Here is a 14,819-nt window from a genome sequence, read left to right as displayed (position 1 = left end):
TAGTGTTGTTCTGGTCATGACCTTTATGATGAGTGAAGAAAGACATTGCTTTGCATCACTGTAACAACATCAATGGTGGAGAGACTGGGGAAGATACTAAGTCACATTAGAATAGGCCAGGCTCAGGACTCAGACCTCTTGTCCCAAGTATCCATTCTTCAGGTGAGCCCCACGCTTCTAATGATTAAGTGGTACCCATAAGCTGATGTTTCCCACACTCCTATAGCTATCTCTGACTTCTCTCTTGAGATGCAGGCTCATAGTGAAAAACCTCCCAGGGCATTTCTGCTCCAATAGCTGATAAGCTTCTACACTTAATGTTGTCAAATACAGTGCTCAAACCAACCCCACTGCGTCTCTCCTGCTTTCCTCACTTGTAGTAGATGTTTGAAATTGAGCCAATTACACCCTTGATTCCTGTTTCTCTCTAACATACTATAGCTGTTTGACTTCTGAGCCAAAGTGGAGCCCTCTTGAGAACACACCGTGAGTTAATAATTAGACTGTGGGATATTGTGGCATATAATAAGAAACACATTTTGTTCCTTACATTTTGTTCTTTATCTTAGTCCCCCTTGAGAGCTCCCTAAATCCCTGCAATTCAGTGATGGGAGTGGCAGTGTGAACCAGTCCTGTTATTCAAAACAAGCACCTTGCCGTCACCCTGGCTTTGTATTAATAAGGTGGTTTTCAGAAAGTCCCTAAGGATGGGGCTGACCACCTCAGAACTTTGTGGTTAGAGGTGTGGGATGTGTAGACCTACCCTCTACCCTCATATGCTCTGAATACAGCTGATAGTCTTACAATACAAGCTCTGTGTGGGCAGAGACCTTAACTATGTGATGTATTGGAAATAAACCAATAAACCTACTCTCTCTCTCTCTCTCTCTCTCTCTCTCTCTCTCTCTCAGAAAGGCTGAAGGTTGAGTCTATCAACAATGAATAATGACTTACTCCATACCCCTTCCTTTCCACATAGGTAATGAAACCTCCTTGCATCCCAAACAGGGCTCAGAGAACTCCCAGTTTGACAGCATGTGGAAGCTGTCCCTCTCAGACAGGATCAAAAGTTCTACATCCTGCCTTCCGTACTGAGCATTCTGTCCCTCTCACCAGGCTGTCTCCCAGCTGTAAGTTTTAGAATTAAAAGATAAACATTAAGCCAAGAGCTTGCCGATGAACACTCTGTCATCCAGAGGAAAAGGTATGTAACTTAGACTTGACACACATCTAGAATAGGGCAGTTTTGTGGGATTATTTTACCTTGGGGGGGGGGGTCTGACTTTATTGCCAGAATGGAGTTAGAGTGTAGGGGGATGGGGAATTGCATAATGTGAGAGAGACCCCTATGTTTGGGGCAGAGTATTATCAGTTGAGTGAAAGTATAAAAGGAAAAAATGGGGTCTCTTTCCCCCTTCCGCATGGGATGGAACAACAGGTGTAAAGGCAGATGAATTTTATGTTCTGCATTGGGTCCACAAGAACTTCACACAGTGCTAAAATCTGACCTTATACATAGCCTTTTTATGACACTGAAGTTCAAACCCACCACTGTCCACAGTAACTGTAGCCCTTCCTTTAGAGGCCTCATGTCCGTTGTGTGTTCTTATTGCTGCCACGCTAACACAAGCTGTGAGGCAGAGCCTTTGTCTATATAACAAATGTGAAAAGAATTAAAACATATTTATACATACACAGCGTTTCTGGAGGCACTCACAGGATATGGTCAGAGTGATTCCGTCCCTGAAAGGCTGTGGTATAATTGCTAAGGGGATTTGGCATGGAAAGAAAAGGAAACCTATTCTGAAATGCACACCTCTCACTTCGTTGTTGTTATTATTTTATTAAAGAATTGTTTTAATTTTTATGTATATGAGTACATTATAGCTATCTTCAGATATACGAGAAGAGGGCATCAGATCCCATTACAGAGGGTTGTGAACCACCATGTGGTTGCTAGGAATTGGACTCAGGACCTCTGGAAATGCTGAGCCATTTCTCCAGCCCTCATAGTTATTTTTTTTTTTTACTCTGCCTATACATTATTGTTCGAAATTTTTAAAGTGCTGTGTAAAATATTAGTTTCCAAAACAAAATAAAACAAAAACCAACCAAACAAAAATCTAAAAACCAAATAGATTTTTCCTTGACAGTGATATTTTTAAAAATGTGTTCAGGGAGGGCCTTGGTGTCTGTTCGGCTTTGAGGCCACGGCTGTGTATTCGCTGGATCTTATATCTATAAACTTTCCTTTTCTTGTCATTCTAGAGAAAAGTGGGAAAGACAAACCTCATATTCAGACTTACATGTATAAGAAACAAGCTTTTCACACTTAAATGTTATTTTCCAAAAATTCTTTTCTCTGTCCATTAAAAGCGACTGTAGTGACATCCTTCTGACAATGCCACATAGTTCTTGTTTGGTTCTCATAGCAGGACCCCAGGCCTGGCATGCCATCATGCTGCCCTTACATTTGAGGAAACCTGGACCTGGGCAGGAGAAATAGCTCATGCAAGTTCATGATGCTGGGTATCATCCAATGTTGGACCCATTCTGATTCCCGAGCTGGTGCCTTCAGCTTCCAACCTATCTCAAGAAGCACAGCACAGTAGCCAAGTCTCTTCCCCACTCTCCTTTGTAGTTCTTAACCTCTGCATCTTCATCCAAAAGGCCTTGCTGTGAATGCCCAGTGAACCTCGTTCCACAGACAGCTGCTCTGGGATGACCGTCTCTGTGTACAGTACGGCATGGGAAGCATCATTATTTTGTATGATGCTGAGGATTTTTAGTTTTAAATTATAAACTCCAAGAAGCTCAGTGGACACCTACAACAGGCTAATTCCAGCCCAGTCCTTTTTCAAATACCCAATGGCAGAATGTTTCCCGATGTGACATGAACTCCTGTCCTGTTTTATCCCAGGCTGAGATCCTATAAAGAACCAAAGGCTCACTTCTTCTAAAGGCCAGTGATGCCTTAATAAAAATAAATGATTTAAGTCAACGTGCGGCTTTTTATAGATACAGCTTGCACAGCTGTGACATTCTGTTCAACAGAGTGGAACACTGCCTATCAAAAGATATTTTTTCCCTAAGTTCTTATTCCATCCTTAAAAAGGGCTAAAAATGTAGCATTTCCACTGATCAGGAAACAAGGCTAACTTTTAACAAGATCCCTTGGTGATAGCATACTGTCAAGAAAGTTAACAAATATTTCACAGAGCATGCATGGGCCTAGATGGGCATGGGCTCTCTATCTGTAGAAACCAGAGTGATGGAAAAGATTATACAACTGACTCAAGACTTAACTAGTTCACAGCTTAAAGTTTTATTCTTGCCTTAAGTACGAATTGGCTGTTTAGATTATTCATGGGCACTAAACCTCATGTTTTTATTTATGCTATCTAATTAGCAGGTGGCTATCTTTTACATAACCAATGTACAAACATTTACTTTATATGGAATCTTATAGGAGCCAGTGGGACCCATCCATGTTCATTACCTTGTGTCTAACTGGTATTATAAGCATTACTGCTGCAGAATATTTAGTGGGAACACAGAATTGAACTTGCCTATAGTCATCCAGCTACCAGCATGCCTGTAAGGATGGATGCCACTCCCTAGGAACCACTATCAACAATTAAATGTCCATACTTGACCCAAAATCTCAGTAAAGTTGGGCTAAGTTGACATTTACAAAGTTATATGTTTTGTAACAGGAGAAAATATTTCGACCTATAAAATTGAGTGGGAAATAATATGGTGGAAAATTACTTTAAAAATCTCATTAAATTGGGAACATTCCCTTAAACTCTATTGGAAGAGAGGATATCTCGTCATGCCAGTCTTGTTTGTTCAGAGGGATTATTAGACATGCTAGTGAAATCAAAGAGGATGTTTAAAATTAAAAACAATTAAACCAGCACCTAATGATTAAACACCGATGAACAGCACATGAAGACTATGTCAGACTGACAGCGATAATTTAACAGCACGCCTGGAGTCTAAAGAGTCAAGAGAAAGGAGAAACACAACTGTACTTAGAGAGGAGCTTCACCATCATAGTCATGAGCTTCTTCTAAGGGACTCTAAAAGTGTGAAGGCGGCTATAACACAAACATAGAGAAGATATTGTGACAGAGGCGACCAACAGGGACAGATGTGAGGTGTGCAGCAGCCCTATGGTTCTTGAAATGACAGGATACTGGAGCAGGAAGGCTCCGGGAGAGAACACTGAAACAGGGTCAGTATCAAGGGTCTTTACTACTGTTAAAGGAGGCCACTGCCTGGGAGAGGAAAGGGTAATTATCCACAAACGCCACTAAGAGAGTGGCAGGCCATCATAGAAAATGTTGCACTTCTGCTTCATTCTTTGTAACGAAAAGCTCAGTAAGACTTAATTAGAAAAAGGAAGTAAGATGAGGTAGAGGAAGAGAGAATGTTCTTCTAAAGTTTTGGCTTGGAGAAGATCTAATTATACCAGCTGCAGTGACAACTGCATGACAACAACAACAAATCTTCGTGCATCAAAGCACCACAGATAAAGTCAAAGATGATGGATCTCTGGGAGGAATGCAATCCCATGTTATAAAAGTCTGGTTAATTTCCTTGACCAATGAACATCTGATACACATCAATGGGAAAGTTTCCAATAGCTCAGCTGAAGAAACATCAGATCACAGAAGCAGGTACTTAACAGAAACTCAGTATTTTACACTGCACTTGAAAATGTTTTAGCTTTATTTATAATTTTACAAGTGTGATGCCATGGCTGGAAATGAAGCATGGTGGTGGGCTGTTTGCTTAGGACGTGCAAGGTCGGGGTGCCAGCCCCCCAAATCACAGGAATGAAGCAAAACAAAAAGAGTAATACTACTCATTGAATTACAATAAAAAGCTATAACGTTCCTTTGGTAAGGATATAGAAAGCTGGTTTCTTTTCTTTTAATTTGTGTATGTGTGTCCATATCTCTGTCTCTCTGTCTCTCGAGTGTGTGTGTGCACATATGTGTTTACTTGTCCCGAGAGGAGCACTTTGTGGGGGTCGGTTCTCTCTATGTGCTCTGTGGATTCTAAGGATTAAATTCAGGTTATTAGGTTTGGAGTAAAGTACCTTTGCCTTGACTCAATGCTCTCAGCAAACTACTTTTAAATATTGTTGGTTGAATTATAAATTGGTTCAATAGTTTTTGGAAGACAGAATTACAGTCATCATAGTTTAAATGCATATAGTCTTAGCAATTAAACTTCCAGAATTTACTTCATAGATATATTAAAAAGTGTGCTAAGTATCACATGTATATGTCTTATTTGAAAGAGAAAACATGTTCATTAAAAATTTTAGTTTATAATTATAAATATGGATTAATAAATATGACATACATAGGCAGTGAAGTGCTAGGTGCTCATGAGAAATGAGAAGTCTGTTTGATTTTGTGTTGCAGTGATCATTAATCTCCAAGATGAAGAAACTCCATATTTTACATATATATATATATATATATACATATATATATATATATGCATGTAGACATGTGTAAAATATCCCAAGAAGATACTTTGTGGAGTAGAATTACCCAATTAGCACTGACATGGAAGGAAATTGTTTTTCTCTGCATCCCATTGTGCAATATCCACATTGTATATGATGTATATATGTTCAAAAATTAACTGCTTTAAAAACAGTTTTTTTTAAAAAAAATAAAAATCTTTTTCTGCCCCACTTATGTTCCCAAGATGGAAATCCTGGTTCTTTGAAGTCAGGTTGTCACTCTTAGTAACATCTAGGCTCCTGTCTGTCCCCACTTCTCCATCCATCCCATTTCTGCTTAAAGAAGCAATTGTTTAAAATGATCAGTGGGTGGGAGTGGGGATAACTCATCAACACCTTAAAATGACATCAGCAAAACATCACAATTCAAATGCCTAAGCACAACAGAAGTTAGCATGTGTGGGGCGGAGTCAGAAGACACTTGGAATCCCGTGACTTGTGAGCTACAACGTTTATACCCTGACACGTGTGGTTTGCACTGAGTTTACAGAGCCATGCTTTTCTTAATGAGCTACTCACCTGGTTCCTGTCCCTGGCATTTGCATACCGAAACCTCTGGATATAATAAAAGACCAGCCATGCCAGAGAAATGATCATCAGGACAATGAAGGAGATGGAGACAAACACAACCGACGTGCGGCTCACATATTTTTGCAAGTTCCGGGTGCCGATGGTGATGTACATCGTCACGGTGATGTTCCTTTCCAGCAGGCTCACTATCTCCTTCCCTTTGGGCTCAGGAATCATTATAGCCACGATGTCTTCCACACCTGTGGCGAGAGGGGCAAGGAAGCGGGCAATGAGGGTTGGGTGAGGGGAGGTAATCAGAGTGAAAGGTTTGGGAGGGCACTTCTAAGTGATGGCATTGCTTCCTGTTAGCCAGGGCTATGCCATTTTGTAAAGTGCCATCATTTTGATTGACAATTCCCCAAACTACAGTAATTTGGTCTTGAGGATTAAAGGTCACTTTGTGCCTTTCCCATTACCATCACTAATCCAGAAACAGACTAACTGTAAACATGTATTAAGGACCGCCATCAAACACAAGATACTGAATCTCCCCTTTCCTTTAAGGAGCCCCAAGCACTTCTCAGAGCCCCTGCCATGGAAGCTGTTTCAACCTGACTCAATCTTTTCCCTGAATCCCAAATCTAACAAAACCTTTCACATCCAGGAATTCTATCCAAAACTCAAACATCTAGGAGCCCCCACTGTTACACACACACACACACACACACACCATCATACACACACACTACAGACACAAATTCACCATACATACATATCACACACCCCTCACACACATACACACATACCAAACATATACCACACCACACCACATGTACACACACTACGTACCACACACAACAAACACACACAGACACACACCACACACACATACACCATACACACATACAAATACACCACACACAAACACACACCACATACACAATCACACAAAACACATGCACACACACACACACACACACACACACACACACCACCTAAGTTGAAATTCTACTGTCTAAGGTGCTGCCCTGAATCTCGTCAGAGTGGATCTTTCCATAGATCCCCCGAAAAGAGCGAAAGGAGTTTCCATTCGATGGCAAGGAGTCAAATGCCCAGCTCCCAACCACAGTGCTCTCTTTCTTTCCCCTTGTGTACACCGTAAACACTCAATTACAGATCCTGAGTGCCATATTTTAAAGCAATTTTCACACACACACACACACACACACACACACACACACACACACACACACGTGAGAACCCAAGCAATCAAAGCCAGGGATTCCTAAAGAGCTCCAACAGGGTTGCCTAACTGATACAATGGTCTCAGAGCTATTTTCTGTTTATTTTACTCAATCGAATGGAAACAGCTATGTGACCCCAATGGAAGAGTTAGGGGAAGGACTGAAGGAGCTGAAGGGGTTTGCAACCCCATAGGAAGAATAACAATATCAACCAATCAGACCCCTCCCCCAGAGCTCCCAGGGACTAAACCACCAACCAAAAAATACACATGGAGGGACCCATGGCTCCAGCTGCATATATAGCAGAGGATGGCCTTATCTGGCATCAATGGGAGGAGAGGCCCTTGGTCCTGTGAAGGTTTGATGCCCGGGCATAGGGAAAAGCTAGGGTGGTAAGGTAGGTAGGGAAGCACCCTCATAGAAGCAGGAAGAGGGGGTGGGATAGGGGGCTTGTGGATGGAAAGCTGGGAAGGGGGATAACATTTGAAATGTAAATAAATAAAATAACCAATAATAATAATAATAATAATAATAATAATAATAATAATAATAATGATAATAAAGAATTCCTGAAGCTGACGGTTTGAATTTGAACTTGTCAGAATATACTGACAGTCTGGTAGCCCCTTCTCATGTGTGTTTGTTCTGGCTAATGGCTACATGTGGTCTGGGGTTTTGTGAGGGATTAAGGCTGCTCCCAGGTTTTGACTCTATGAAAATATGATCTTCTTTGTACTCTGGACTAAGCTGGCCAGGGGGTGGGGCTCATCCCAGAGCTGCAGTTATTTTGGAGATATGTGAGTACTGGAGAGAGGGCTATGAGTTTCTAGTTTATATTCTTTAGGCCTGCTTGTTTAAAGCTCTAGATTAGAGATTTGGAAAGACAGGATGTGGAGGTAAATTAAGAGGCTTGCCACGCCCAGGTAAGAACAAATTTATATTTTAATAGCCAAATTAATATATCCCTTAATTGCCTCCAGTTTTGATACTTTGGTTTAAAAGGTTTGTTCCCATTCAAGATCACAGAACTACTCATTTAAAACAGCTTTTCTAAACCATATAGTTTTGCTTCCCATATTTATGTCTTTAGCAACCAAATGTGGTTTGGTAACAAACAGTATTTATTCAGCTCTCTTAATGGGTAAATAGAAAGGATGGAGATTAGAGTGTGATTTAGTTCCCTCCTAAATTCTCGGCTTTATTTTGTGCTCTGTGTTTTCTGTGAGGCTGACCTACTTTTTGCTGAGCCTGCCCCAGGCTTTTAGTCTTAAAGCTTTTAACCTGTTTCCTACCTGGAGGTCTGAACGCCCTGGCGCTATTCACCCTGCCTCCAGACTACAATTTTCCTAATAAGAATTCATGCTTGAGAGGCCATAGAGTGTAGCCATTAAGACTTGCTCTCTGGCAACAGACAGTGTGCTTTAATCCAGTATGGCACTTTAGAAATAGGCACTGAAAGTTTTGGATGCTGCAAAGCTCTAAATTATTCATTATCTTTTTCCAGGGATCTGAGAAAAACATTTTTCTCTTTCTGCAGGGTATAATTAACTATTTTAAACTGTTTGTTTTAAACCTAAGTGCGTAGTGAGTGCTTATTGTCTCTGCAACTGTGGGGACTTCAGGACATACAACATCGTCTGAAAAGGAAAAGCAAACATGGTGATGCAGCTGGCCCATTCGCCTGGACAGGAACCTTACTCATCTCTGAGATTTGTAGTAACTTCCAGGGATGATAATGAAGAAAAGGGTGAGATTCTCAAAGTATTTCTCTTTGTACTTTAGACTGTATACCGTGTAGAGTAAAGTTATACTGAGGATTTGGGTTTATCACAACGGGAATAGTTATTGAAAACTGGATGCCTCCGGGCTTGAGAGAATGCTCAGTAATTAAGAGCATTTGCTGCTTTTCTAAAGGATCTGAGTTCAGTTCCTGGCACCCCCAGAAGGGCCTCACAGTTGCTTACAATTCCAGTTCCAAGGGATCTGATGTGTTTTTCTAGCCTTTGTGGATTTTTGACTGAATGTACACATTGCACATAAATTCATGCAAGCATATATATAAAATAAAAAAGTAAATTGTGTGTCTAAAGTATCTTGAAACACAACAAAGCAAGCAAGCAAACAAACTAAAACCCCCAAACTGATGTATAGTTAATTGCACTTGGATGAAGTATTTCTGATAAATGCACAAAATCCAGGCCGAGAAGCTGTTTGAGGAGCTAATTTGTTTGAAGGAGACACGCCCTGATGTGAGCAGTCATACTCTTCCCGGATCATTATTTCATCCCAGATGTGTACCTGTAGCCAAAGTTTAACTGTGGATGTACAAGAGCCAGGAAAGGAGAAAGGCAGGAGCCGGTGGGGTGTGGCAAGGCTTGCTGAGCAACCCCAGGCATAGTCCCTGGGTTAAATGCGGCTCTGCAGATGCACTTTGTATCTGTGAGGTGCATAGACTCATAAGCCATGCATTTTAGCACTTTCTCTGTGTACAACAGCACTTGGCAGCCATGGTCTCATTTGATATATGTGTGTGCATCAGGAATCCAAAGCTTATCAAGCCTGCGAGTGTTTAATGATGAGAAAGCCTTTACGTACAGCCTCAAGTGAGGCTGTTTAATCATTGCATTAGTGAAATCTCTAGGATCCCAGCAGAATCCAAAGCACTGCATAGAGCTTGGTGCCTTTCTCCCTATGCACCTGGGGTGGTGTAAACATTTCTTTATCCTTCCGATTTCCCCCATCCGTGCTTTACTCTGTCTTACTCTTAGCTCTCTAGGATTTAGGCAACCATTCATTTGTAAGTATTTTCTACTTATACACTTAAAATAGTTCATTTAAAAAAATATAGTCAGCTTCTGATTGCTGTCAATTCTCAAGCAGGATATGTATGAAATGATTTTTAAAACAGTGAAACATAAACTCAGTTATTACTGCTTTCTGCACCAACAAACATTTTAAATATACACAGATATGGAACTTCAAAATCAAGCTCTCCCAAATAGAATCCAGCAGTACATTAAGACAGTTTTCATGCCCATGTGGAATTTATTCAGAAATGAGGATGATATAATGTTGAAAAAAAACCATTGTGATAATTTTTTAGAACAGTAAGAAGTTAAAGGGATGAAGCATGTCTATCTTGCAGAGCTCGTTATCTGTCTCTAGTATTTTAACCGGGCATATGCTGGCAGTAAAAATGTTAATTCCAAGACTCCCTTGCAGCTAGTTGCGGCCACATGCTAAGTATTTGGCTACTGAGGTGTGAATGGAAATGATGCTTCCACTTCAGGGTTTTACTCTGTCAAGGGAAGGAAGAATGGCAACTATGACAATATCTATTATTTAGTAAAACATAAGATTCAAGTGAACATACAAAAATGAAGTTTCAAACACACCCTCGTCCATGAGAAGCTAAGGGGAAAATAGTCTATGTGTTGCAGTAGTGGACACCAGGAAACCACTAAGAATAAACTAAATGAAGAGAACCATGCAATAAAGTTTCTCTGGAAGACATAAAAAAATATCCAAGAGAACAGATGTCATTTGAAACCAAGCATTGCTTATTAGTATGTGTGGTTTATATCAAGCACGTGTGATTTCTAGTTATCCATTGGCAGTTTGTTGCTTTCATAGTATGGCCATGGAGCACAGTCTCTTGACATGGATCATCCTTTTGGGGAAAGGGTTCTGCTTACTGGTGTTGTCTTATATATTTATATTACATTATGAAAATAGGGAACCGAATGGCATAGTTAACTCTACTTGGACATCACAAAATTTTACATGTACTGGTTTTAAAAATACATTCACAATTCTATGACAGTGATCTCATGCAGAGGGTGATATGACCACACCAAACTGAAGGTATTGAAACATTCAATCACTAATAAGAATACCAACAATTCCCTGCCATCTTTCTCTTCCCTAACTCCTAAGAATTATATTTTAAAATTATAAAGACATATATATGTCTGTAATTTATATGTAAATATATGTCTTTTTAATTTTGTCATTTCTGGAATATCATGTAGATGGAACCACATATATCTAACTCTTTTAGAATAGATTTCTTTCACTTAGCATAATGCCTTTACCACTCACCCAGACATCCATCACTCACTCACGACTTTTCATTCTTGAGTAGAATTTCATAGCACAGGCTGTGATAAGCCACAGCTCATTCAACCACTCGCCGATTGATAGACAGAGGTTTACTGTCAGTTTTGGGCTCTTGTGAGTAAAGCTGCTATAAACATTTGTGTAGATATTTTATGGGAATGTAAATTTTCATTTCTCTGGGATAGAAGCCAAGGAGTACCACTCCTAGGGTATATGGTTGAGCACTGGAGTTTTTATAAACTTTTGCATATTGACTCACACACTTTGCATTCCACCAGCAGTGTCTTAATTTTCTACATTCTCACCATGCTGTGTAGACTTTGATATTGTTGTTAATTTTTATTTCAGCCATTCTCAATGATCCACAGCTGAACTTGAAGTCTTTACACTTGTCCTTTTCCATCCTGAGACAAAAGACCCGCATAAAGCAATTTTAAGAGAAATGGTTTACTCAGGAGCATTTCATGGTAGGTTTCAGTCCATGGTCTACTGACTCTTATTATCTTTGTGACTGTCATATACGTCACTCATGGCAGAGGCACGTGACAGAGACCAGGAACTTAAAAGGGATCAAGAAGCAGAGAAGAGGGCCAAAGTTCCAGTTCCCTACAGAGCATGTCTCCAGTGGTCAAGCTTTTTCCATGAGCCTTCAGCTCTGAAAGGTCTTACTACTGCCCAAATACTGCCACACATAGAAGATCAAGCCTTGAGGGACACTTAGGACCCAAATGGCAATTGTTTCTCAGGCTGAGATTTGAGGTTGCCAGGCCTTCTTCAGCTGTATCCATTTCACATCTTAACCTATTTAGTGTGTTCTTTCCTCAAATTCTTGTATTTCTCATACTAAATATTTCTCATTAGTTCCCTTCCACAGTTTCTAGCACTTTCTGTGCAACATTGGCTTAATGCTTGTGGTTCATCTTTCAAACCATTTTTTTCTCCTGAGGGGTACACACGCAGCCTGTCCTACCCTACCATTAATAATGCTGGTAGCTGTCTCCTGAACTTGCTTTTGAGTTCATGTTGATCCAACTACTTCATCTGGGGGAAAATCCCCATCAGAGGCAGTGGCTTAATGGCTGCAGGAAATTTAAGAGGGAAGGAAAGTTTGGCTGACTCCATCCATGTGCAAATGAGAAATGCCTCTTCTTTTACTTAGTTCTGCATGTGCTAGTGGTTGTGTCTGTCAGATGGTCCATGTTAGCTTTTACTTGAACTACTGCTGGACGCCAGGCTTCCTACTCTCTCCCCACATTTCTTTTTTTTTAAGGCAGACCATATAGCTGTACATGGTTATAACTATCTGATTCCATCTAATCCAGACTAATTTCATTTTCTTGTTCCTGATTCCTTCCTCTGTCACTTAGAAAGTCTGTTCAGTAATGGCCCCAATCTCTTCCTGGAATGGTCCCTTCACCTCTTTCCAGGAAGCATTTCTTTGCATGGGCACAGCTGTCTCTGAATTGTGGTTAAGGGAAGTCTAAAGGAGAACTTATATGTATGTTTATTAAACCCCACTCCTTACACTGCAGGGCCAGGAGAGGGTTTGGTGGGCATACTTCATTTCCCTCGAACGTCATGACAGTCACTTCCCAAACTATCTTGGCATTTCTTCTACTGGATTTATATTCCCATCCCCCTCTCCTTGCTTCCCTCTGCCAAGGTCTTGTTTATTTTTTCTATCATTGCTTTAACTCTGAGTTTGACTTGGCCTGGAATTCCAGTGTTAGCAGAGTTAACCTGCTCTAAGCTTTGCCCTGGCAGTTGTTTGCCCGCCACCCCTACCCGCCACACCACTCCTTCCTTCTGGTCCTCTTCAGACCTGCTTTTCTGATTCCTCTTTACCCGTGTCCCAACTAGAGATTCTGCTAGTGCTGAAGCTTTCCAAATGCTACTTCCTGTCTTTCCATCTCTCTCTGCTCACTGATGTCCTCTGTAGCCCATCAGCTCCCACTTGGCTCCTCTCCTTACCCAGCACTCACATACCACACGTAGAAACTCTTTGCAAAATACTCTTTACTCCTTTGTTCTTCTGTTTAACCACAGAATGCCACCCCTTCCCCCATGCTGCCAACTCCACCTTTCTAGGTCTCTGCATCACCATGTGAAGGAAGAAGAGACAAAGGCTTCAGAAATCATCAGCTTCCATTGAAATCCAATATCACCAAGCTCAAATGAGTGCTGTATATTGTCCTATTCTACTCAACCTTTCTCCCTTCTCCCAAAAGATGACTTCATACCTCCTGTCTCCCTGACAACCTCCCACACCCCTTCCCACCCACCTTCTCAATTACTGACCTCAACCACAAGAGTTCTTGAAGAAAAGTAGCTAGCAGCAGGAAATACTCTGTCCTATTATGAAATGAGGTAATTCACATTGAACCACCTGGCATAGGACCCATCATAGAAAAGCCACTAAATACATGTTAACTTTTATTGATACCATTACATCGATAGTGCAAACATACAAACCCTCCACCACCTTCCTTTTGTTACAGTACACATCCCTTATGCTGAAGTGGCCAAATCCTACCATCGAGATGAGCCCCACCTGTCACCACATAGACTGAGGCTTAGACTGGGCACACAGAAAGTTTGAGTTATGGGGAAGGTAGAACTTGGTCCCCACAGCTTACCTGCACAAGTGTCCCTGTGGTCTTAAATGAGGACTCCTGTGAGGCTAAGGTGTTGTACTTAGAACTGCAAGGGACAAAGGAAACTAGAACATCCCTAAAGGAGGAAAGCCATAAAAAAGGCTGGGAATAGCTGACATCCAGATCCAGCCATGACTGGGCTGAATCTGCAGAAGGCTCTGGACTTTTCTCTTGCCTCCTCCATTTAACATGATCACTCCATGGCAAATCCCCAAATGCTGAAAACCATACAGCCCTTCTGCGCTCCACAATGTAGGCTCTGAAGCTCAACATATTTTCATGACATCTCTAAGTGTTCTCTAACTCAATTTTCCTTCAATTAAATTATACAGCATTTGCAATAGAGTTTGCCTCTACTGTCTTCATATATTTAGAAAAGAATGTCTACATCCAGCTACATTGTGAACACCTGCCTGGTCCACACACTCAAAGCCATCCTATACCGTAAGAGTGGCCCTCCACACACTATCCAGGTGTTCTCCTAACTTTTCTACCCCAGGGAGATGTTTCTGCTGTCTAGAGCCAGACATCGATCATGTAGCCTGTACATTTTCACACATTTGGGTGTTTGTTTGAGTGTGTGTGTGTGTGTGTGTGTGTGTGTGTGTGTGTGTGTATGTGTATTGTATGGAACACACTCTTAGTTGTGAAAGTAAATATATTTCCTACTATGAAAATTTAAATTTAAGGCAAGACTAATTGAGGATTAAAACTTTATTAACTAGGAGCCGAAATGGTTAGTTT

At 40.9% G+C, this 14,819-nt stretch overlaps 1 protein-coding gene across 4 annotated transcripts in view; it reads right to left on the bottom strand.

Moving 5' to 3' along the window:
- The window catches only part of Rnf150 (ring finger protein 150), a 228,006-nt gene that overhangs the window by 94,607 nt on the left and 118,580 nt on the right, over positions 1 to 14,819 (bottom strand). For all 4 annotated transcript variants that reach the window (XM_017312865.2, XM_017312866.2, XM_030243623.1 and 1 more), the window contains one exon: positions 6,068 to 6,318. In XM_017312865.2, coding sequence (XP_017168354.1) covers positions 6,068 to 6,318 — 251 coding nt within the window. The remainder of the gene's footprint in view (positions 1 to 6,067; positions 6,319 to 14,819) is intronic.

Source organism: Mus musculus, chromosome 8, assembly GCF_000001635.26.
Source record: "Mus musculus strain C57BL/6J chromosome 8, GRCm38.p6 C57BL/6J".
In the NCBI taxonomy this organism is placed as follows: domain Eukaryota; kingdom Metazoa; phylum Chordata; class Mammalia; order Rodentia; family Muridae; genus Mus; species Mus musculus.
Note: the sequence above shows the minus strand (reverse complement) of the source record. Positions and strands in the feature narration are given on the sequence as shown.